This window comes from Gracilinanus agilis, chromosome 4 (genome assembly GCF_016433145.1).
Source record: "Gracilinanus agilis isolate LMUSP501 chromosome 4, AgileGrace, whole genome shotgun sequence".
Classification (NCBI taxonomy): domain Eukaryota; kingdom Metazoa; phylum Chordata; class Mammalia; order Didelphimorphia; family Didelphidae; genus Gracilinanus; species Gracilinanus agilis.
Window position 1 is genome coordinate 482,360,079 of NC_058133.1, and position 23,382 is coordinate 482,383,460.

General features: G+C 40.3%; 1 protein-coding gene across 1 annotated transcript in view; it reads left to right on the forward strand.

Moving 5' to 3' along the window:
• The first annotated feature begins 209 nt into the window (after positions 1-209).
• The window catches only part of LOC123246780 (acid-sensing ion channel 2), a 136,574-nt gene continuing 113,401 nt past the window's right edge, over positions 210-23,382 (forward strand). Inside the window, exons 1-2 of the mRNA XM_044675572.1 lie at positions 210-278; positions 8,107-8,257. Of these exons, the coding sequence (XP_044531507.1) occupies positions 210-278; positions 8,107-8,257 (220 nt within the window). The remainder of the gene's footprint in view (positions 279-8,106; positions 8,258-23,382) is intronic.

Consider the following 23,382-nt stretch of genomic DNA (forward strand, 5'->3'; position numbering starts at 1 on the left):
AGGATAGATGGGAGATGGTAAAGACAAGAAACAGGGAGCGTATCTAGGAGGCTGGACTCCTAGGCAGTCAAGGTAACAATTTGTCTTTTCATCTCGTTATATCTTGTCTGTAAAAATAGACTCTAAACACTCCAAGGTGGGGTCTGAGCTTAATACTTCTCTCTGTATGCCTAGCAGAACGTTGGGCACATTTTAGCTACATTGATACGATGGCAATATATTTCTTTCGCCAGATGTCTCAAGCAAAAGGTGAATGGTTACAAGTGGACAATGTTTGGGTATTCTCAGTGAGGGCAGTTAGGTGGTGCAATAGATACAGGACCACATCTGGAATCAGGAAGACTCATCTTCCTGAATTTAAATCTGAACTAAGATTTGACTGGGTGTGTGATTAACTAGGTATGTGACCCTAGTCAAGTCACTTAACCCTGTTTGTCTCAGTTTCCTCATCTATTGAATGAGCTTGAGAAAGAAATGGTAGACTCCTCCAGTATTTTTTCCAAGAAAACCCCAAATGGGTCACCAACAATTCACCATGACTGAAATAACTGAACAACACAGTTATTTAAGTGCAGGTTGAACCAGATGGCCTTTGAGGTCTCTTCCATCTCCATTTAAGGTTCTGTGTTTCTATATTCTATTCTATAATAGAAGGGGGAAAAATTCTAAAATGCCTTCTATTATTTTCATCCTTACTTCCTTTTCCTCCAGGGAAATAGGAAAGAAAATGGAGACAGAGGAGAGTATAACATGCCTAGTCCTTGTGAAATGAGGGAATCTCAACTAAGTTTCCTTTCAGCTCTAAATTCCAGGACCCTATAAACTTCAAACTCCTTCTAGTACTATTTGGACCTCATTTTTTTCATGTTCCATTGTCCTTTTTATCAGAGTTCTTTTCCTCTCTTCTCCCATTCCTCCCCTCAAAAAAAATCAGATCACAGGCTTATAGCTCTAGTTTGAAGGAAACTTTGAGCTGAATGGAACAGGGGAAATAATGATTTCTTTTCTTACCACCACACACTCCCAAGTCCTGTTGACATAATCTGTCAGAGTACATTGTGGAGGCTAAAGGATTCATGCTTCAGGGCAGCTCTGGCAGGGTGTCCTGCTCAGGTAGCTTTGATTGATTTCCCACCTCCTAGCTCTTAGATGGGGAGATGCCAATCAGCCAGGTTTCCAGAGATATGGCCAGGCAGAAGGGAAAGTGTTACCAGGTAGGAGGAAAGTGCAGAAAAAGTTCAGGCCAGGAAAACCAGACAATTTCGTTTTTCTTCCCTGGTGATCCAACACTATTTTTTTAAAAAATCAAAAGATATAATTCCTCTTATCACCAAATGTTTCATCCTTTCTCCCTGGATCTGGAGAAATCAAGTTGGAACTGTATCACCATCTCCCCCCAAATGATGTAGATTGTAATCCATACACACACACACACACACACACACACACACACACACACACACACACACTAACTCACTCACTCACTCACTCTCTCACACACACAAACACATTACCCATCTCCTCTCACATTCAGCTTCAACAGACAGGATGGGCACTGATGGTGTCAGAGTTTGTGAGGAAACAGCCAAAGAGACTGGAAAGTGTTGGCGAACCCCGGCCAAACAAAACGATTCTGAATTTCAGGCAGCACTTTTTTTGCTCAGCGAGGCATTCTAGACTTAACTAAATTGTATTTCCTGGCTTTGGAGTGATAAGGCAGCAATCTGAAAAACATGTTACACTTATATATCAATAGAAGCTGTAGCTTGTCCAGTATTTTGTTGAAAGATAGCATTGGGCATAAATAGCTCTCAGGCCTTTGATGGCAGGAGAAAACTAGATTAATCCTCTGTGGGAGACCCAACCGTGAGGCTCTGAGGATGGGGCTCCCGGGTAGGAAAACCAATGATGCTATTAAACAGAAGTTCATTTTGCTTTCCCCAAACCCTTCTTTCCAGCCCGTGTAAAGAGGCTTCCGTTCCTCTTCAGTACCTTTAGTCCCTTAAAGGATTATTTCCGCTACAGCAGAAATGGAGACACAAACAGAAATGTTTAAATAAAATTAAGTGGAACGCTGAGAAGGCGACAGGCTGGAGAAGAAGGTTGGGGAAGGGTAACATGGAGGAGGGGGAAACAGAATGACTCAGACTGAATCTAAGCCAATAGTGTGTTGGCAGGCGGGCACCAGGTGGTCCAAGACGAAGGCTGATTCAGGACTCCACGGGAAATAAGGAGTCAGTGTGTCACATTAGAGAAGGTATTCATTATGGAGTCAGAGACCCTCAATCCCAATCCCCAGCTTTACATTTTGGAGCCTTGGAAAAATCACTTAAATTCACTGGGCCTTGATGGTAGGGAGTGGGAGGTTGGAGATCAAGTAGGAAGGAGAATAGGCTGTAAATTGAGTCTTATTTTTTTTAATTTTTTTTTTATTTTTTAGAACAATTTTCCATGGTTACATGATTCATGTTGTTACTTTCCCCTTCACCCTCCTAGGTCCCCCCCACATAGCCAATGCACATTTCCACTTGTTTTAACATGTGACATCTATCAAAATCTATTTCCATATTATTGATAATTGCACTAGGGTGGTTGTTTCAAGTCTACATCCCAAATCATGTCTACATCAACCCATGTGTTCAAGCAGTTGTTTTTCTTTTGTTTCCACTTCTGCAGTTTTTCCTCTGAATGTGGGTAGCGTTCTTTTCCATAAATCCCTTAAAATTGTCCTGGGTCATCGCATTGCTGCTAATACAGACGTCCATTACATTTGATTTTACCACAGTGTATCAGTTTCTGTGTACAATGTTCTCCTGGTTCTGCTCCTTTCACTCTGCATCAATTCCTGGAGGTCTTTCCAGTTCACATGGAATTCCTCCAGTTTATTATTCCAGTGAGCACAATAGTATTTCATCACCAACATATACCACAATTTCTTCAGCCATTCCCCAATTGAAGGGCATACCCTCATTTTCCAGTTTTTTTGCTACCATAAAGCACGGCTATAAATATTTTTGTACAAGTTTTTTATCTATGATCTCTTTGGGGTACAAACCCAGCAATTGTATGGCTGGATCAAAGGGCAGTCATTCTTTTAGTGCTCTTTGGGCATAATTCCAAATTGCCATCCAGAATAGTTGGATCAGTTCACAACTTCACCAGCAATGCATTAATGTCCCAATTTTGCCACATCTCCTCTAACATTTATTACTTTCCTTTCTGTTGTCATTTTAGCCAATCTGCTAGGTATGAGGTGATACCTCAGAGTTGTTTTGATTTGCATTTCTCTGATTATTAGAGATTTAGAACACTTTCTTATGTGCTTATTTATAGTTTTGATTTCTTTATCTGAAAATTGCCTCTTCATGTCCCTTGCCCATTTATCAATTGAGTCTTGAAAAGATCTGTGGGTTCTAAGAGGTAGAGGGGAAAAGGAAGAACATTCCAGACAGAGATAATCTTAGATATTCCCAGGATGGACAACCTGTACAACTTGCATGGAAGTAAGGGAATCAAATATCGCATATGGATGATCTCCGGCTAGGTCAGATAAACTTAAGTTTAGGTAGTCTTTGACTTCAAATCACAGAGCCATGTTTTGATTATTATTTCCTGAGCAAGAATATTGAAAGCAGGACAGAGTAAGGAATAAGTAAGCACAAGGCAGCCAGCAAGATGTCTGAACTGATGGAACCATTTCTTTCTTTTTGCCTACTATGAGCCCCACTAAACCTCCATCCTGGACCCTGTTTTCTTTCTACATTGTTTCCTTTGATATTCTTAGTGGCTCCCTCAGGTCCAATTATCATCTCTTTGTAGATGGCTCCTAGATCTACTTATCCAGCCCCAAATTCTTTCCTGAACACAAGCCCCGTAATACCAACTACTTCTTGGTTATCTCTACCTAATTGTCCCATTAAATTCCACCTGAGCAAATCAGAACTCTTATTTCCCCTCAACCCCACCCTTCTCTCAAACTTTCCCATTTCTCTTGCTGGGAAGCCAATCTCCTAGACCCAAACTTTGAAGGTATTCTTGGCTCTTTCCTCTACTTCAGTCCCGATGTGCGATTAGTTGCTAAGTCTTAATGAGCCAACTTCTACAACATCGCTTACAATCTATGCCCTTCTCTTCATTCACGTAGCTTTGGAAGGAAAGAGACTTTTTTTTTTCCACTCCTCACTCTCCACAGCTAAGGAAGCTACATATCCTCTCTCCTCCGAACTATCAAAATAGCCTCCTAATTTGGTCCTTTCATCTAGTTTCTCCTTTCTAATCCATCCTCCCCACAACTGCCAGATTGTTATTCCTAAAACATAGAATTGACCATTCACTCTCCAGCTAAAAATAAAATGACTTCTTGTTCCTATTCAATGGCTTCTTGCTCCCTCCAAGATTAAATGCAAATTTCTCAGTGCAGAATGTATAGCCCTCTACAATCTGAGTACCATCCGTCTTCCAAATTTTATTTACTATTATTCACCTTTACGCACTATCTGTTTCTCTCAGTGTAGCACTCTAGTTATTCCCCAAGAATGATGCACCTTTGCACAAATGATTCTCACTATCTGGATTGGACTCTCTCCTCACCTCCACCTCATAGAATCTCTGCCTTCCTCATAAGCATGACTCAGATGCCATGTGCTGTATAAGCACCTTCCTGTTATCTCCAGGTAGTAGAGCTATCTCCCCTATTGTGCCTCCACTTGAGTTAGTGCCAGTGTCATCCCTTGTAGTTCTCAGTAATCTAGGACCTCTTATACCCACAAGTTAGCTCACAAAGCCAGAAACGTACGTCTCAGGGTCACTATTTAGTCACCTGTGCTCAGGAAATGAAACTCAAGGCAGAGGGGACAGCAGGGTGGCTCAGTGAATTGAGAGCCAAGCCTAGAGATGGGAGGTCCTGGGTTCAAATCTGGCCTGAGACACTTCCTAGCTGTGTGACCCTGGGCAAGTCACAATCCCCCTTGCTTAGCCCTTACCGCTCTTCTGCCTTAGAACCAATACTATGTATTGATTCTAAGGTGGAAGGTGAGGCTTTTAAATTAAAAAAAAAGAAAGAAACTCAAGGCAGGGACTTGAGCTCCAATCTGAAATCAGTACATACCCTTGTTGCCATGTGCTTGGAGTTGTTTTAACTGTGGGGGTGGGCAGAAATCTCTCTTCTCTTTTACCCTCCTAATAGAAGTTCAAGGGGAGCTTGCAGAAAGCTGACTATTTTGGCGGGGGGTGAGGGGAAAGAGATGATAGAAGTAATTTCTCTTTTTAACCTTGACTTGAGTGGTTGTTCTTACTCAGTCATCTTCATTTATTCAGCTTCAACATAGTCCTTAGCACTAGGGACCATGGAGACCAAAATCTCTGCTAACACGTAATACCTGGCACTTAGTAGGTCCTTAATATTTATAGACCAATTGACTCCACATACAGTTTAACAAGCAGCCTACGTGGAAGAGCCAGTGTGCAGGCACAGCTCCAATCATGTTCCTTGGAATGGACCCAGCAGGACCCTTCCCAAGAGATGGGAGTGTCAATCTTCCTCAATTATCCCTACTACACCTGGGTATATTTTGCTCAACCAAGTAGTATTTTACATACTCTTTGATGATAGATAGACTTATTTTATCACCAATGCCTGATGTAATGCCTGACACATAAAAAGTGTTTAATAACTATTTGTTGAATTGGATTAGTTCTTAGAAAGATGTTATTACAAGAGTTCATTGGTTGAATCTGACCTCAGACACTTTATAGCTGTGTGACCTTGGACAAGTCACTTAGCCCCAATAACCTATCCCTAAATGTTTTTCTATCTTGGAACTGATACTTAGCATCAATTAAGGTAAAGGTTGTGGTTTTTTAAGAGTCCAGTGGGATGCTATTGCCCAGTTGAGAGACAATAAGGGCCTGAACCATTTCCCCACTAAAAAAATGAGTGAGAACAGAAGACCTCTACTGCCTATATGCATCACAAGATAGGAAAATCCTTCCTAAGCTTTAAAGCACTATAGAGAGGTCTGGTGTCAAGAGGTTCTGAGTTCAAATCTAGCCTCAGACACTTCCAAGCTGTGTGACCCTGGGTAAGTCACTTGACCCCAACTGCCTAGCTCTTTCTGCTCTTCTATCTTAAAAGTATTACTAAGACTAAAGGTATGGGTGTTTTTTTAAGCATTATAGAAATGTGAGATATTATATTCTTCATCTATAAAATGGAGATGAAGAGACTAGACTGGGTCAATCAGTCAATCAATAATTTTTTTTTACTTTTTTAAACCCTTAACTTCTATGTATTGGCTCCTAAGTGGAAGAGTGGTAAGGGTGGGCAATGGGGGTCAAGTGACTTGCCCAGGGTCACACAGCTGGGAAGTGTCTGAGGCTGGATTTGAACCTAGGATCTCCCATCAGTGTGGTCTGACTGAAGGGACTGGACACTAATTTTTGTTTCCTTTAAGTCAGTGAAGTTTTTCTGTGGTAAGAGACTGTACCTTGTAAGTTATGTTGCCAAAGCTATTTTGTAATAGAAATTTATCTTAATGTACACTCTCCCTGCCCCACCCAAACTCAACTGTGAGCTCCTTGAGACCAAGTGCTAGCTAGGTCTTATGGAAGGAGAAAAGGAAGGAGGGAGAGAGGAAAGGATAAAGGATGGGAGGAAGTGAAGGATGGGAGGAAGTGAAGGAAGGAAGGAAGGAAGGAAGGAAGGAAGGAAGGAAGGAAGGAAGGAAGGAAGGAAGGAAGGAAGGAAGAGAAAGAAGGAAGGAAAGAGAAAGAAGGAAGGAAAGAGAGGGAAGGAAGAGGAAGAAAGAAGGAAGAGTAGATGGATGAATGAGCATAGACTTTGCTAGAATGGAAAACCATTGAATTCAGTCTTTGAAAGGGAAGTAGTTCACAAAATGTGCTTTCCAGGAAAAACTAAGTGAATACAGCCCATGGTTCTGCGTCTTTTCGTTGAGATCTGTGTATATGTACAAGAAATGTAGAAATAGTCAGAAATCTTAAATCCCCCTAGATATACTTTAGTAGAAAATACTTAATTGTAGCTGTTCTTTAAGTAAGTAGATAGTGTCCCTAAGTCCACTTGTAGTGATGAAATTTTCTGCATTGCTGGTCTACCTCCAAAGTCTTAGTGAAGTTTTAAGCTTTAACAGCTTAACATTTCACANAGGAAGGAAGGAAGTAAAAGAAAGGAAGGGAGGGAGGGAGGAAGAAAGGGAGGGAGAGAGGAAAAGGGGAAAGACGGAAGGAAGAAAGGGAGGAAGGGAGGGAGAAAATAAGGGAGGAAGGTAGAGAGGGAAGAAAGGGAGGAGGGGAGAGAGAAAGGGAGGAAGGGAAAGAGAGAAGCAGAGAGGGAGGAAATGAACATTTACTAAATTATTACTATATTATATATTACCTGGCACTGGGATAAGGGAGTGGCATTAAGTATGGTACTTTTTCAAAAGATTAGACCATAGATTTAGAGCTATGGGGTCATCTATATTTCCAACAGAAGACACTGAAGTCCATGAAGATGAGGTACTTGTTCTCTCCATGCCCAGTCCTGTACATTTCCCACTGTAGCATGCTATCTCTTTGAAGAAATCAGGTCCCATGATGAATTCTAAGGGAATTGCCAAATTTGTTGTTGCAGTAGAATTATTATTCAAAATATCTGTACACACCTCAAGCTATGCGCATTCTATTCAGTGCCTGCTATGTGCCAAGGATTGTGCTTAGTGCTGGAACTTGCCCTCAAGCGATGTGGGAACTGCTGGGAGAAATTCCTTCTAAGAGTGCCAGTCTCTGCCTTAGAAATGCAGACCTTAGTCTTCAAAAATAGACTTTCAAGTCTTAGAAAGTCTCAGTTAGGTGTCAGAGATGGGATTTGAACCTAGATCTATTGATTCCAAATTCAGCCTTCTATCCGCTATATCACATCAGGAGACCAGACAGTGTTGACTTTTGTTTGAATCTTGTAGCCCATTAATCAAGGTTGAAGGAATAAAAGGGGCCATTTGGGGATTTACACTGCAATAGGCTTTGTGAGAGATATGACCTGCCATTAAATTGTCAATGCCTGGAGATCTGTGAGAAGTCATTCATGCTCTCTTTCTTTTCTCTCTTCAGGTGTTTACAAAATATGGGAAATGTTATATGTTTAACTCAGGAGAGGGTGGAAGACCTCCGCTCACTACGGTCAAAGGGGGAACAGGCAATGGGCTGGAGATCATGCTGGACATACAACAGGATGAGTACCTACCCATCTGGGGAGAAACAGGTAAGATGGAACCCTGGTTACTTATGGGGCAGAATTATGTGCTTACCTGAGAGGGGTAGATTTTTCTTTTGTTGATCCTCAAATATCTCAATCTGTTCTGCTATATTATACTTTTGGAACATTTGGCATAAATAGATTAATGAATAAATGAAGCATTCATTAATTAAAGCATGATGCTAAGTGCTTAATGAGCTCAGATTCTAATGGTGGAGAGAACAAACATAGAAGGTTTCCTGCTACAAATCAGATGGAAAGGTTCTTTGGTCCATTAAAGTGCAGCAGCAAAGCAAATGGCAAGGTCTCCTTTTTCATGTCATTTCCACTGGTAAAGTCATATCAATTTCTAATGCTGAACTCTTTGACAGTGCCAAGGACATTGGTGGTGAGAATTTTTTTCTTGGATTTTCAGTAGATGTGGTTCCAGTGTCATAAAAGTAGTTATCAGATCCCATCTCTACAAAGTTGCTGCCTAAGATGATGGCTCAAGTTAAGATCAGGACTGGAGGTGTAGGGATAGGAAGCAATGCCACTTCTAGGGGTCTTGGGTTTCCCTGCCTATTTGGTGACAATTGACCAGCAATTGATGTTAGGGATGGTGAGGAAGATGGAACCCTTCTCTGTAGTACATTCCCCTCAACGATAACCACAGGAATACAGAATCTGGAATAGTAGTCTATGGGGCATATCTATTCCCAAGACTCTTGGGTTTAGGGTCCTAGGCTATCTCCATCTGAGTCTTAGTTGAGGCAGTGATCAAGGTAATGGTTTGATTCACCTCTCCTATCTCTTTCTCAGATTGCCGTGCTGGCTTCCTTGTCCTTTAGGTGGCAGGTGGTTAGCTAATGGTGGGAATGGGCATGCTACAAAGACTTCCAAAGCATGCTTTCTGAGGGGCATATTTCATTGCTCTTTTTGTCAGCTTTTTAACCAGAATAGAAGAGGGTAGAGATTGTAGAAATCATTGTAGAAAGGAGAGAGGTATGATATTGGTCATGGGAACTGGCACAGAACTGGAAAATATTAGATCTGGAAGGGACATTTGAAAACCAATTTGAGGGAGAGAGGCTGAGACCTAAAGATAGGAAAGTGACTTGTCCAAAGTCACTCATTGCCCTGTTTTTGCAAATTTCTGGGTTATCCAACGAAGCCATAAGAAATGATTCCCATTAGGTACGTATAGACACTATCTAAGAATCTATGGATTAGAGGAACCCTTGAGTTGACACTGACCTGCCCCCCATTAAAACAGAACTTCATTGAGAGCAAGGACTGTATATCACTTTGTAATCCTCAATTTCCCAGCATAGCACAGTGCAGTGTTCCTAATGGCTGTCAAGATTGAATTTCTGATTAAAGACTTTGTAGTCAGGAAAAAATGGTTCAAATCCAACCTCTGACATTTACTAGCTATGTTTTTTATTCCATTCTCTACACTTCCATGACTTCCATCCAGGTTCACTTCTGCCCAGAATTATTGTAATAGTCTTTAATTGTCTAGAGTAGCAGTATAGTACAGTCAAAAGAGTCCCTTACTCAATAAACTCCAGTGGCTGTCTCTCTAGCACCAAATACAGACTCGATTGCTCAGTATTTAAAGACCTTCACAAAATAACTTTCTGTCCTCATTATAAATTTTCTCCTTTATATATTCAAAAATCCAAATAATACAGTAAAAAGAACTCTGGGATCAGAGGAGCTGAGTTCAGATCTTGTACTGGTCTATTGTTACCTGTTTTGGGCAAGTCACTAAATTTGTGTCTCAGTTTCCTTAAAGCCTAGCCTTAAAGGACCATCCTGGGGATAACTAGATGGCTCAGCATATTGAGAGCCAGACCTAGAGATGAGAAGTCCTGGGTTCAAATTTGACCTCAGATACTTCCTAGCTATGTTACTCTGGGCAAGTCACTTAATTCCTAATACACAGTATTGATTCTAAGACAGATGGCAAAGGAAATAAAAATATAATTAAAATAAAGGACCCTCCTGACTCTAAATCTATGAAGGTATGAGTTAGGACTCTAGTCTCTAAAGAGGAACACTGGTTTACTCATCCGTGAATATAATTATATATTGAGTTCAGGAGGCTGAATGCCCAAATACCTAAAGCAAGCTAATTAGTGCTGCCCTGTTGCAATTAAAATTCAAAGCTAATTACTGGAAGCCCAGCACAGATGAAATGCATATCATATTTTGAAACCTGGATGAGTGGTGAGAGATAGGGACAGAGGCTCGGTCTCTACAGTATATGCTTGGAAATGTTCCCATGAACAAGAATAATCAAATCCTATTCACAGACTCTCAGAGTTGGGAGGTACCTCTTAGTCCAATCCACACCCGAATAACAGTTCCCTCTACATAGAGAAGGTCTCCAGTGAGGAAGAACACACTGCTTTTTCCATAGCCTTAATCATTAGGATAATATAAAATGAGCTGGAGAAGGAAATGGCAAAACACTCCAGTATTTTTGCCAAGAAAAGCCCCAAAAGAGGTCATGAAGAGTTGGAAACAAGTGAAAACGACTGAATAATAACAATAATTAGCAAGAAGGAAGATGCATGGAATAGCAGAGAGAGTACTAGATTGCACTCAGGAAGACCTGAGCTCAAATCCTGCCTCAATTTCTTACTAGCTGTGTGATCCTGAGCCAGTCACTTAACCTCTCCACCTCAGTTTCCCTTCTGTAAAATGGGAATAATAGCAACATAAGGATTGTATGAGATAATGCGCATGAATTCCTTTGCAAACCTACAACTATTAGCTTCTTTTGCATTAAGTCTAAACAGTTGTTCACAGTTTACCATATTGCTTCTAGTTCTGTTCTTCTGAGCCAGGTGGAACAAGGTTAATCCCACTTCCACTATGATAGTCCTTCAAATACTAGATAATAGTCCTTTTCTTCTCCAGATTAAATACCAAAAAGATAGATAGATATATAGACAGACGGGGAGAGACAGAGAGAGACAGAGAGAGGAGAGATTATGTAGGTATTTTTATTATTTTGACCTTAAACATCCCCCCCAAAAGTATTTCCATATATATGTCAGAACACACATGCACATAAAAGGATTCTATATAGGACCATGAATCTCCTTTACATATGACTTATTTTAAGTGAATAATAAATTCTACATATTATTTTGAATTTAATTGTTATATATACATATACATATACATATATATATATATATATATATTTCTCTTACTTATTGTCTCTCCCATTAGATGATGAGCTCTCTGAGGGAAGAGACTGTCTTTTGTCTTTCTTTGTATCCCCAGCTCTTCACACGGTGCCTGGGATATAGTAGATGCTTAATCGATGTTTATTGGCTCACTGATCAGCAGTTCTTTCTGTGCATTCTTCTAACTTTCCTTCTGTTCTCTTCTGTCCTTTGTTTAAACACAGATATTGCAGTGGCCATCTTCTTTTCTTTTTGGCATCAGTATTATTCATCTCACTCTCCAATCTTTCCTCCCAGTTTAGAAATCAATAGAAAAAAGGGGGGACCATTGTGACAAATATGTAGACAATAAAAACCAATCCACAGGGAGGCCACCTCCAAAATCGTATGTCTTTGTCAGCACCATAAGTCTATGTGAAGATATGTACCCTGCAGAAATATTTGGTTATTGCACTTATCAGAGTATTTCAAGCCTTTCAGAGCAGTGTATCTTTCTTTACAAAGTGGTTCTTATTAAATAAATTGTTCTCCTGATTCTGTTCACTCCACTTTGTATCAATTCATACTATCCAGAATTCTCTGCAAGAATCTTTCTCATCATTTCTTAGGATAAAATAATATTCCATTGATTCGTATACTACAATTTATTCATCCATCTCCCAATTGATGGGCACCATTTTGGATTATAGTTTCTTGCCTTTATTCTTTTTTATTCCTTTTTAATCTCCTCTTTGAAATCAGGATGTTTATTTTGCTTGTAACTTCTCTCTCCAATATTATTCCTCCTTCTTTACAGCCTTCCTATCCTTACTTGTTTCCTTGCTGAATTTGGTATATTTCTACACCAAACTGTGTCTCAGAACACCTTATATGTTTCAGATGAGAGTGAAATTTAGCTAATATCTGCTCCTCCCACTCCTTCTTCTTTGTTTGTACACTCATATTCTATACCCTATTTATAAGAACTAGTAAGTTCCACCCCCTTTGCCCTTCTCTTTCACCTCTTAAAACCTCAGAACAGTGGGGGCAGCTGGGTAGCTCAGTGGATTGAGAACCAGGCCTAGAGATGAGAGGTCCTGGGTTCAAATCTGGCCTCAGACACTTCCCAGCTGTGTGACCCTGGGCAAGTCACTTGACCCCCATTGCCTACCCTTACCACTCTTCTACCTAGGAGCCAATACACAGAAGTTAAAGGTTAAAAAAAACTCAGAACAGAATGCATTTCTCTCCCCCAGGTCCTCTTTTTCTTATTTAATTCCCTCAATACTCTTTGAAGAGATTAAGATTCTGAAAGAGCACTTGTTTCTTCTTCCCCTATTAGAATGTTAGCATTATTTCATCATACAGCACTTTTCAATTGCTTAAATAAATTTACCTTTCTGGGTTTTTCTTGACTCTTGTGTTTGCACTTCAAAGTTCCTATCCAGCTCTGGTCACTTAATTAGAAATGCTTGAAAGTCTCCTATTCCATTAAAGGTTCATTTTTCCCCTTCCCTATAAGATGATGCTCAGCTTTTCAGGATGTTACGTTTTATTGCAAGCCTCAGTTCTAATTCTAAGCCTTTTTACCTTTTGCAATATCATATTCTAAGATCTCCTCTCATTGTTAGTAGAAGCTGCCAGGTCTTGTGTGATACTGACTGGCTCCTCACTTTGTGAATAGCTTCTTTCTATATGCTTGTTGTATCTTCCCTTTCATGTGGGTGCTCTGAATTTTTTCTATCACATTCCTGGGACTTTTCCTTTTGGGGTTCCTTTCAGAAAGTGCCCCACAAAACTGTTTCATTAGTCTACTTTGTGCACCATGTTGGCAAGATGGGGAATAGTCTATGAGATTTTCCCCTGAGCTCAACAGAGGAATTGAACATTTTGAGTGAGATTGTTTTGTTGATTTACTAAATGTTTAAGCTTGATGCAGAGAGAGAGGAGAGCTACGGTTTAGGAAAGATTAAAAGAAGCTGAGAGGCTCGAAAGGGTTTCCTGCTGGCAGTTTATTGGGAGAGTTTCTAGGAGGAATTGTGGAAAAGGAAGGGGGAAGCTGTTAGTTTATCTTGCCACCAAGGAAGTATGGACACCAAGGGAACCGTTGCAGTGACATGGAAGGTATGTGCTTACATTTATCTCTCTGCCTGAGACATTCACCAGCACAAATGTTAAGAAATTTAAACTGCTATTTCTGCCAGAAGAAAAGGCAAAAGGACTTGGAAACGTCTTACTGTATACAATCTTGTTTTAGAGGATGAAGGGCTGTTTGACAGGATGGAAGAAGTGATCTAGAAAGAAAACTATTCTGAGACAATAAAAAAAGAATTAAGGCATTGGTGAAGAAGTGAATGTGATGCAAGAAAAGCAGGAAAGAAGGAATTGCAATACTCTGTCAAGGGTCCTATGGCTTCTAATAACAAGGGTCGATCCCTGTTATTGACATATTCTTGGTGTGAAGAATAGAAATATATTATTTCCTAAGCCTGGGGAGGAGAAAGAAAAGGAAAAGGAGGAAGAGGAAGAAGAAGAAAGGGGGGGAAACAAAGAAGAAAAAAGGAAGAAGGTTTACAGTGGATATAGCACGTTGGCTTTTGCAAAGTTCTTGACATACATTATCTCATTAGATTCTCCCAATAACCTATGATGTAAGAGTTATTATTATTACCACATGTTACAGATAAAGAAACAGGCTGAAAAAAATGTTTTGCCAGGGGTCATATAATTAGTATGTGTCTGAGGCAAGACTTGAACTCACTTCTCGACTCCAAATTCAGCTATTCCATTCTCCTTTTCCTTTCTAATGATTAGATCTGTCAAAAATGGGGAAAAGGTAATGAGCTCCCCATCACTGGAGTCTTTCAAGTGGAGGTTAATATTCCTTGTCAATATAGAGGAGTTTTGTATTCCTCCCAGGCTCTTCTACTCAGTACAGGCTCTCAGGGCAGAGGAAACACAAAATCTCAGGAAGTGGATTTCACAATTCCTCGGTTGCTATTCCCAGAGGGAGGAGACTTAGAAGAGCCCCCGTTCCAAACTTTACCTGACTTCTCTCCTCATGCCAAACTCTGAATCCCACAGAAATCACAGACAGTCCTCCAAAGATCACACTAGCGATGTTCATGACATCAGCTTTACAACGATGACACTATAACATTCAGGGTGTCAAAATGGGTATGATGGTAGTCCTGTATCCTAAGACGTTTTTAGCCCTAACCAAAAAGGTGACCTCACACTGTTAACTCTTTCTCCTTACCTGACCTTGGATGAGTTACAAAGCCTCTCTGGGCCTCAGTTTCCTTCTCTGTAAAATGAATGGACCGGACCAGATGGTTTCTGAGGTCTCTTCCAGCTCTAGAACAATGATGGAACAACCCCTGGCTACAAGCAGCCTTGGGCAAAAGAGCTGAGGTAATAACTCCATTTCTTGGCCATAAACATGTATAATCAAGGCTAATGTCTTCCTTTAAACGTGGCTATGCTCATGACAAATGCCTTCAGTAACCAGGGGCCAGTGACATACAGCAGCAGGGATCACAGATTTAGAACTGGAAGGGAGCCAGTGCTCTTAAGATCTCATGAACCTAGCACTGAAGGTAGGCACATTAGCAAAGAGCATTTGGCTTCCTGTATGTAATGGTGAGATGGGTTTTAATGGATGGGGAGGAGCCCAGCAGACAGTGATGGAGAGGGAAGGCATTGTAGGAATAGGGAACAGCCTGAGAAAGAACATGGAGGTGTGAGGATCTAATCCACATTCACCTTTTACATATGAGGAGGCATGGAGCAGTTAAGTGACTTTCCCAGGGTCATGCAACTGGTATCTCAAGCAGGATTGGATCGCAGTTCTTAGCATTTTCTCCCATCCTCACTCCATGTTCTTTTTCCCTGCTATTCTGACAATAGACTATATAAGAAGAATCAGTATAAGCTGTACAACATGCAACAGTAAGGAGAATTCATAGACCCCGGCAGGTGGGAGGAATCCTGTACTGTAATCTGTAGTTGTGCTGGTGACTTCCTGCTGAGGGATATAAAAAAAGATAGACGTTACCTATCTAATTAGAAGAGATGCCATTTTCCTGGAACATGGAATCAACATGTGATGGAAAGGCTTGCCAAGGGTCCTCCGGCTCAGGGACCACCACGCTCTTCTGCCAATACACTCAGAAGAAACATGGAAGGCTTTGCCAAGACCCTTCAAAGTCCCAGGGAGGAGGAAGAAGGGCTGGAGGGCACAGGTAGCCTATCCATCTCTTCTACAATCTTGACTTTGGGGGAAAAAATGATGGGAGAAATAGAAGACGGCTATGAAAATGGTGTCAGGGAACAGAATTTATTTCCTAAATGATGGAGGTTATGATACCAGAATGATGGGCTCTTGGCAGAGTAACAAAAGCATCTCTTCTGGAGAAATCACATTTTGACAGAAAGGATCACTAATCCGACCAAGAAGGCTTTAGAGCAAAATGAGGGGGAGGAAGACACCCATCCAAATAAAACTTGAAAACTGGTCACTGTTGAGGGCCAGAGTTGTGGCATGGGAAGAAATACCACAGAGGAGGAGGCTCTCAGTGATTCTCAGGAACAAATTATGGCAAAGTGAGTCAGAAGCAAGATTTATGCTCCCTTTAGAATTTCCTCTTGCTCTGATGGACAGGTAAGTGACTTGTCCAGGGTCACACAGGTGCTAAGTCTCCCTCAGTCATGTACAGCAGTGAGCAGAGGGTGAGATTTAGAGTCAGGAAGACCTGAGTTTAAAGCCTGCCTCAGATACTTACTGGTCACACTTTCTAACTGACCACACGACCCCAATAGACTACTTAACCTTCCCTCCCGACGTCTCCATTCCCTGATTTATAAAAAGGAGATAATCATAGCATCTACTTTCTGGGCTGTTGTGAGGATCAAAGGAGATTCTATTTTTAAAGCACTTAGCACAGTGCCTGGCTCATGGTAATTACTTAATAAAGATTTGTTCTCTTCCCCCCCCTTCGGATGGGCCAGTTAAATTTCATTACATTCATATAAATAATTTGTTCAGCCATTCCCAACTGATGAGCAGCTCTCTTGTTTCCATTTCTTTGCCATTACAAAAAGAGCTGCTATAAATGTTTTTGTAGAGATGAATCTTTTCCCTCTGTCTCTGATCTCTTTGGGTTAGAAGTCTATAGTGGTATCACCAGACCCATGGCTATATGCTTTAATGACTTTGGAGGTATAGTTAGTTCTTAATTGCTTTCCAGAAAGGTTTTGACCAATCCACAGCTTGACCAAACAGAATATGATCTTCCCATGGCTCCCCAACTCTCCCTCCACCATTATTTTAATAACCCTCGCCTTCAGTCTTAAAATTGATGCTAAGTATTGGTTTCAAGTCAGCAGAATAGTAAAGGCTAGGCAGCTGAGATGAAATGACCTGCCCAGGGTCACACAGCTAGTGTGAGATCAAATTTGAGCTCAGATCCTTCTCACTCTAAGCCTGATCCATCTACCATTATTGTCTTGTTTGCTAATTCATGGAATGTGAGTTAAAACCTCAGAAGTGCTTTCATTTTCATTGATCTAATTATTAGTCATTTGGAGCATTTTATCATTAAATGGCAAAAATAATATTTCATTTAATCCTTGTACCTCTAGCACATAGAAGGTGCTGAATAAATGCTTATTAAATACAAATGAGAAAAAGATTTAAAAAAAACAAGTGGTTACTGTGGAGCAAAGGATTGAACAGGAGTTCATGAACTAAAAAAACAAAAAAATTATGAATTTCAGTATAATTGATTCCATTTGTCATATATACACAGTTCTCAATTTACATAAATTTGCATTACTCAGATTCCTGCTGGTCAAGACCTGAGATGAAGGGAAGATCCGCAGAATGATCCACTTACATTAAGGGAGAATTGGCTGTGCTATGTATTTTATTTTATACAGATAAAAATATGACTCTGAGTACAGCCCCACCAAACTACCATACGGGTTCCTGACACCAAAAAAGGTTAAACGTTGATATAAAATGACTTAAAGCATATGGACAACAAAGTTTTGTTGCTCGGGTTTTTTCAGTCATGTCTGACTATTTGTGGCCCCTTCTGAGTTTTCTTGGCAAAGATCCTGGAGTGATTTGCCATTTCCTTCTCCAGCTCATTTAACAGATGAGGAAACTGAGGCAAACAGAATTAGGTGACTTGCTCATGGTCACACAGCTAATTTTGGATTTTCTTGGCAAAGATACTGGAGTATTTTACAATTTCCTTCTCCAGTTCATTTGATAGATGAGGAAACTAAGGCAAACAAGGTTGAATGATTTGCCACAGGTTACACAGCTAGTAAGCATCTGAGTTTTGAACTCAGGAAAATTAATCTTCTTGACTCTGGGCCCAGCACTGGGCTACTGTGTCACCTAGTTGCCCATGGACAGCAAAAACAGAAGAAAGTAAATAGAATACTAGAAGGATCTTTGATATTTCGTGCATGGGACTTTTTGACTAGATGGGAATATGGCAACAGAAGGAAAGAATTAATAAATAGAAATAAGTAAGACATAGTTATACACACACACATATCTTTTTTTGTCAAAGGATATCTTCCCTAATGAGGGATAGGAATAGAGGGCGTTAACTGGGTATTTTAATGAATTAATTAATTTTTAATTTTTTTAAGGAGAGAGATCTAATAAAAGGGAAGGAAGTGCAGCACTGTATATCACCAAGATCTATGTCTATAGTATGGAAATCTAATACAAAGAGTAAAAGAAGTACCTACCAGGTACAAGGCACTGGGGATACCACCAAAAAGAAAAATAGCCCCCGCCCTCAAGGAACTTACGTGCTTCGGGGGGAAGATCAAAACACAGCATGTAAACAGCTAAGTATATAGGTGATCACTTAAAGGCAGAAAAAAATGTTCAGACCTAGAAAAATCATGAAAGACTCTCATGGGAAATGGCTGAGATGAACTATGATGGTGGCTAGCAAGTTTAAGAGGCAGATGGCAAGAGAGAATGCATTCTATTCAAGTCAACAATTATTAAGCATCAACTGTGTCCTAGGTATGAGGCTAAGAGCTGGGAGTTCAAAAGTGAATATGCCAACACCCTCTGATCTCAAGTTATTATATAGTCTATCATGTTATTATATATTCTTATGTTATATTTCTGCAAACAAGCATTTATGACACACTGATTGTGTCAGGCACTGGGCTAAATTCTGGAGATAAAAATGTTGCTGTTTAGTTGTTACAATCATATCCAAATCTTCATGACCCTAATTGGGGTTTTCTTGGGAAAGATAGTGGAGAAATTAGCCATTTCCTTCTCTAGATCATTTTACAGACAAGGAAACTGAGGCAAAGAAGCTGAAGGGTCTTGCCCGGGGCCACACAGCCAGTAAGTGTCTGAGGCTACATTTAAACTCAGGTCTCTCTGACTCTAGTTTTACCACTATCAATTGCACACACACACAAAGAAGAGAGTCTTTACTCTGAAGGGGCTTACATTTTAATGGGGGAAGACAACATATCTTTTTTAAAGTCGAAAAGTAAGGAGAGAGGAAAGCAAAACATTCTTCCCCAAAGGGAGGCATGGCATTGATGAAGTCCATAAAGGCAGAAGCAGACCCAGGAGAGGAATGATGGATGGCTGTCCTAAAAAGTCTCCTCAAAATGGAGGCTACAAGAAGAGCTACCCAATGGGAGAAGGGAGCCACAGAAGTGGAAGGATGTTCCAGATTGAGATGACAGTTGAGGTATGGTGGAGAAGTCCAGAGTCAGAAGCAGAGCTGTGAACAACGTGTTCACAGACAGATGAGTTGTCAAAGGGAGTCTATTTCTGAAGATTCTTTGGGATTGTGCCCAGGGGTGGGGTGTGAGAATTAACTGGGACTGATATAGGTTTGCCAAGAGTGATATTCTGTTCTTCCCCAGAATTCTCCCATCTCAGACTCCCTACCTCTTCTGAGGTTTAGAAGGAGGCTCGAGCTAGGGCTAGGATATGGTAGAGCAGGAAATGTGCTGGATTTGTAATCAGAGGACCTTGGTTTGAATCCCAACCCCTGACACCAGCTCACCATCTGGGTAACCTTAGGCATGTTTCTCAATCCTTCTCAGCCTTGGTTTCCTCATCAGAAAAGTAAGGAGGTTGGAATGGGTGGCCTCCAAGGTCCCATTCAGCTCTAAATTTATGATCTAATGATCTTACATTCCTGTGGATCTTACCATTCCTGAGAGTAGAATTGAAATAAAGAACATTTGGGTGAGAGGTAAAGAAAGAAAAAGCAGAAAAGTGATATTGTTACAGGATGATATATTGATTACTGGGCCAGATGGAGGCCATGGATGATCATTCCTAATACAAAGCACAAAACTGGCAAAGTAAAGTAGTGATGGGGCTACTTCAGCTATACACACATGCTGAAAGATGCTTCCTATTGGTGGAGAGTTGTCCAGCCAACAATTTTATCTTTCAAAAAGTTGAGGCATCAATGAAACAATTTCTCTGCTTTGAATTTTCACCACTGTGAGAGACATAGCTGGTAATATGGAAGGTGTAGAAACTTTGGTCAGGACTAATTTGTCCATTTTTTCATTCAAACATTTGTTAAGCATCCATTTGGTTCAGAACATTACAATGGGTTGGGCCAAAAGAATGGGAAGGCAGATAGAAAGCTGAGACTAGGTATGATCCCTCCCTGCCCCAAAGAAATTTATAATTTATTGGGTGTGAAAAGGCAAACCACTCCAGTATCTTTGCCAAGAAAACTCCAAAATGGGGTCACTAAAAGTCATGACTGAAATTACTCAACGACGGCAACAAAAATACTAGCAGGGGCAACCAAGCCCTTGGCATGGAATCAGGAAGACTCATCTTCATGAGTTCAAATCCAGCCTCAGACACTTATTAGCCCTGCTTGCCTCATTTCCTTATCTGAGGAATTTGCAAGAGGTCAAATGGCAAACCACAACAGTGTCTTTGCCAAGAAAATCCTAAATAGGGTCACAAAGAGGTAGATGTGACTGAAATGGCTCAACAACAAAAGCAGTAACATACATAGCTATAGGATCATAGACTTAGGGGTAGAAGGGACTTTAGAGATCACGTAGTCTGACCTTCTTATGTTATTAGATGAGGAGACTGAGGTCCTAAGAGGTAAAGAGGAATGTCCAAATTCAGACACACAGTTAGCAAGGAGGAGATCTGGGATATGAACCAGGGCCCTCTGAATCCAAATCCTCTTTGAATGGTACCAAGGCAAAATAATATACAGTCTTGCATGATTAGCACCCTGGAGACTTACAAAATTAAGTGCTATATTATTTTTTTTAAACCCTTGTACTTCGGTGTATTTTCTCATAGGTGGAAGATTGGTAAGGGTGGGCAATAGGGGTCAAGTGACTTGCCCAGGGTCACCCAGCTGGGAAGTGTCTGAAGCCAGATTTGAACCTAGGACCTCCCATCTCTAGGCCTGACTCTCACTCCACTAAGCTACCCAGCTGCCCCCTGCTATATTATTTTTGAAGGGGAAATATCCCCAACTGGAGGTGAAATCATTTCAGTTGAACCCTAATGGATAGATAGGAGTTCAACAAAGGTGGGGAGAGAAGGCATTCCAGGAAATAACCTGAGTCAAAGTATGAAAGTGAAATATGAGTTTGGGGGTGGGCAGAAAGTTCTATAGTTTAGCTAAAACTAGGTGCTTGAAAAGGAGTAATGTGTTACAAGGTTAGAAAAATAGAGTGGTACCAGATTATATGGAACCAGAAGAAGAGTGAATTTCTAACCCAAAAGGCTATAGGGAAACCTGAATATTTTTTAACAGAAGATTGATATTATCAAATCTATGCCCAAGAAAAGTTATCCAGACAGTAGTATAAAGATGCGTTGGAAGGCAAAGAAAGAAAAGATGGGAAGACTTGTAGAGAGGTATCAGAATATTCTTGATTGATGATAATGTTATGATTAAATTAGCTTGAGACTGATTCTGGGTAAAAATATCAATGTATTGATTATATAATTTCATTGATTAGGCCATCATCATAACCAATAAAGTGACACAGATCAATGCCCCCCCCAGAGACCCCAAAGCTTGGTCAGGAAGCTCAATAGACTTTACAAGCTCATTATTCAGCCCCTTCTTTGAACATCCAGGGGAAGTGACTAGGAGGTCATGCATTATGAGCATCACTTAAAGGACCTGGGGATGTTTTAACCTGGTGAAGAGAAGACCCAGAGAGCACATGAAAGCAGTTCAAATATATGAAGGACCGTCCAATGCAAAAGAGGTTGGACTCATTCTGCTTGGCCCCAGAGGAGAAAACTAAGGATAGATAATGGAAAAGAGGCAAGGTTAGGCTTCATTTAAGGGAAAGCATCCTAATAATTAGAACTATCCCATAGTGGAATGGTCTAACTCCTTAATTCTATAAGTGAAAGAACGGAGGCATAGAAAGATGAAATAACTTGCCCAAAGTCAAGCAGTTAATAAGTAGAGGAAGCAAAGTTTGAACTCAGCTCCTCTTTCTCCTTTCCTGTGTATTGCACTGAGGCAGCTCGGTAACACCATAGTGCACAGAGCACTGGACCTGAAGTCAGGAAGACTCAAGTTCAAATTTGATTTCAGACATTTATTTGTTTGACCCTGAACAAGTCGTTTAGCCTCTGTTTGCCTCAGTTTCCTCATCTGCGAAAAGAAGATAATAAAAGTATCTGCCTCCCGTGGTTGTTATGAGGATCGACTGAGGTTATAATTATAAATAGCTTAGTACAATGCCTGCCGCATAGTAATGCTATAGAAATGTTAGCTGTTATTTTTACTATTATTATTTTAGTGGCATCCTTTGAGCCCTCTAGAAATGGTTAATGTTTGATAAATGAGTCCACCCTGCCCCCACTCCTAGCCCCACCATTGCCATGATCTATAGACATCATCTAGGATAATGGGGTTAGATTTGGAAGTCTGCTCAAATATACAATATTATATGATTAGCGCATGGGAGGCTTATGAAACTGAGTGGTATGTGATTTCTGAGGGGGAAATCTCCTCACTTAGAAGTACAGCCTCCTTGTTTTACAGATAAGGGGAATGAGGTCCATCTAGGTTAAGAGACCTGATCGAGGCCACTGAGCTGATCAGTGCAGAGATGGAATTGGAAACCAGGTCCTCTTGGTTCTTCTGCCATTGGTTGTGTATCCAATGTGTGAGGCATCCCGGGGGGACCAGCTAGAAACATCTTTCATGTCCCATCAACACGATGGCTGGCTCTATATGAAAGATAGGTGCATGCCCACCTTTCTTGGCAGAGGTGGGGGGGCTTTGCAATCAGATGTGTCTGATGATTAGTTTTGCTAAATTGCTCTTTTTTTTCCTTTCTTTTTCATTGTTTGTTATGAAGTAGGAGTTAGAGAGGGGAGGAAAGAGAGATACATCTAGATGTAAATGTGGCATCAAAACAAAAACTATTAATGAAAATATAAAATATATAGTCATATATATTTTATAAATATATATATATATATATTTAAATATATATATAATTATATATGTACATATATAATTATAAAAATATTATAAAAGAGTACATACCAGAGGCAGCTAAGTGGGTCAGCAGATTGAGAGCTAGGCCTAGAGATAAGTGATCCTGGGTTCAAATCTGACCTCAGACACTTCCTAGCTGGGCAAATCATTTAACCCCAGTTACCTAGCCCTTACTGTTCTGCTTTGGAACCACATTATTTATTCTAAGATGGAAGGTAAAGCTTTAAATAAATAAACAAACAAACAAACAAATGAATAAATAAATAAATAAATAAACGAATAAATAAATAAATAAATAAATAAATGAATGAATGAATGAATAAATGAATAAATGAATAAATAAATAAATAAATAAATAAATGAGCAAGCAAACAAATAAATAAATGAATGGATGGATGGATGGATGGATGGATGGATGGATGGATGGATG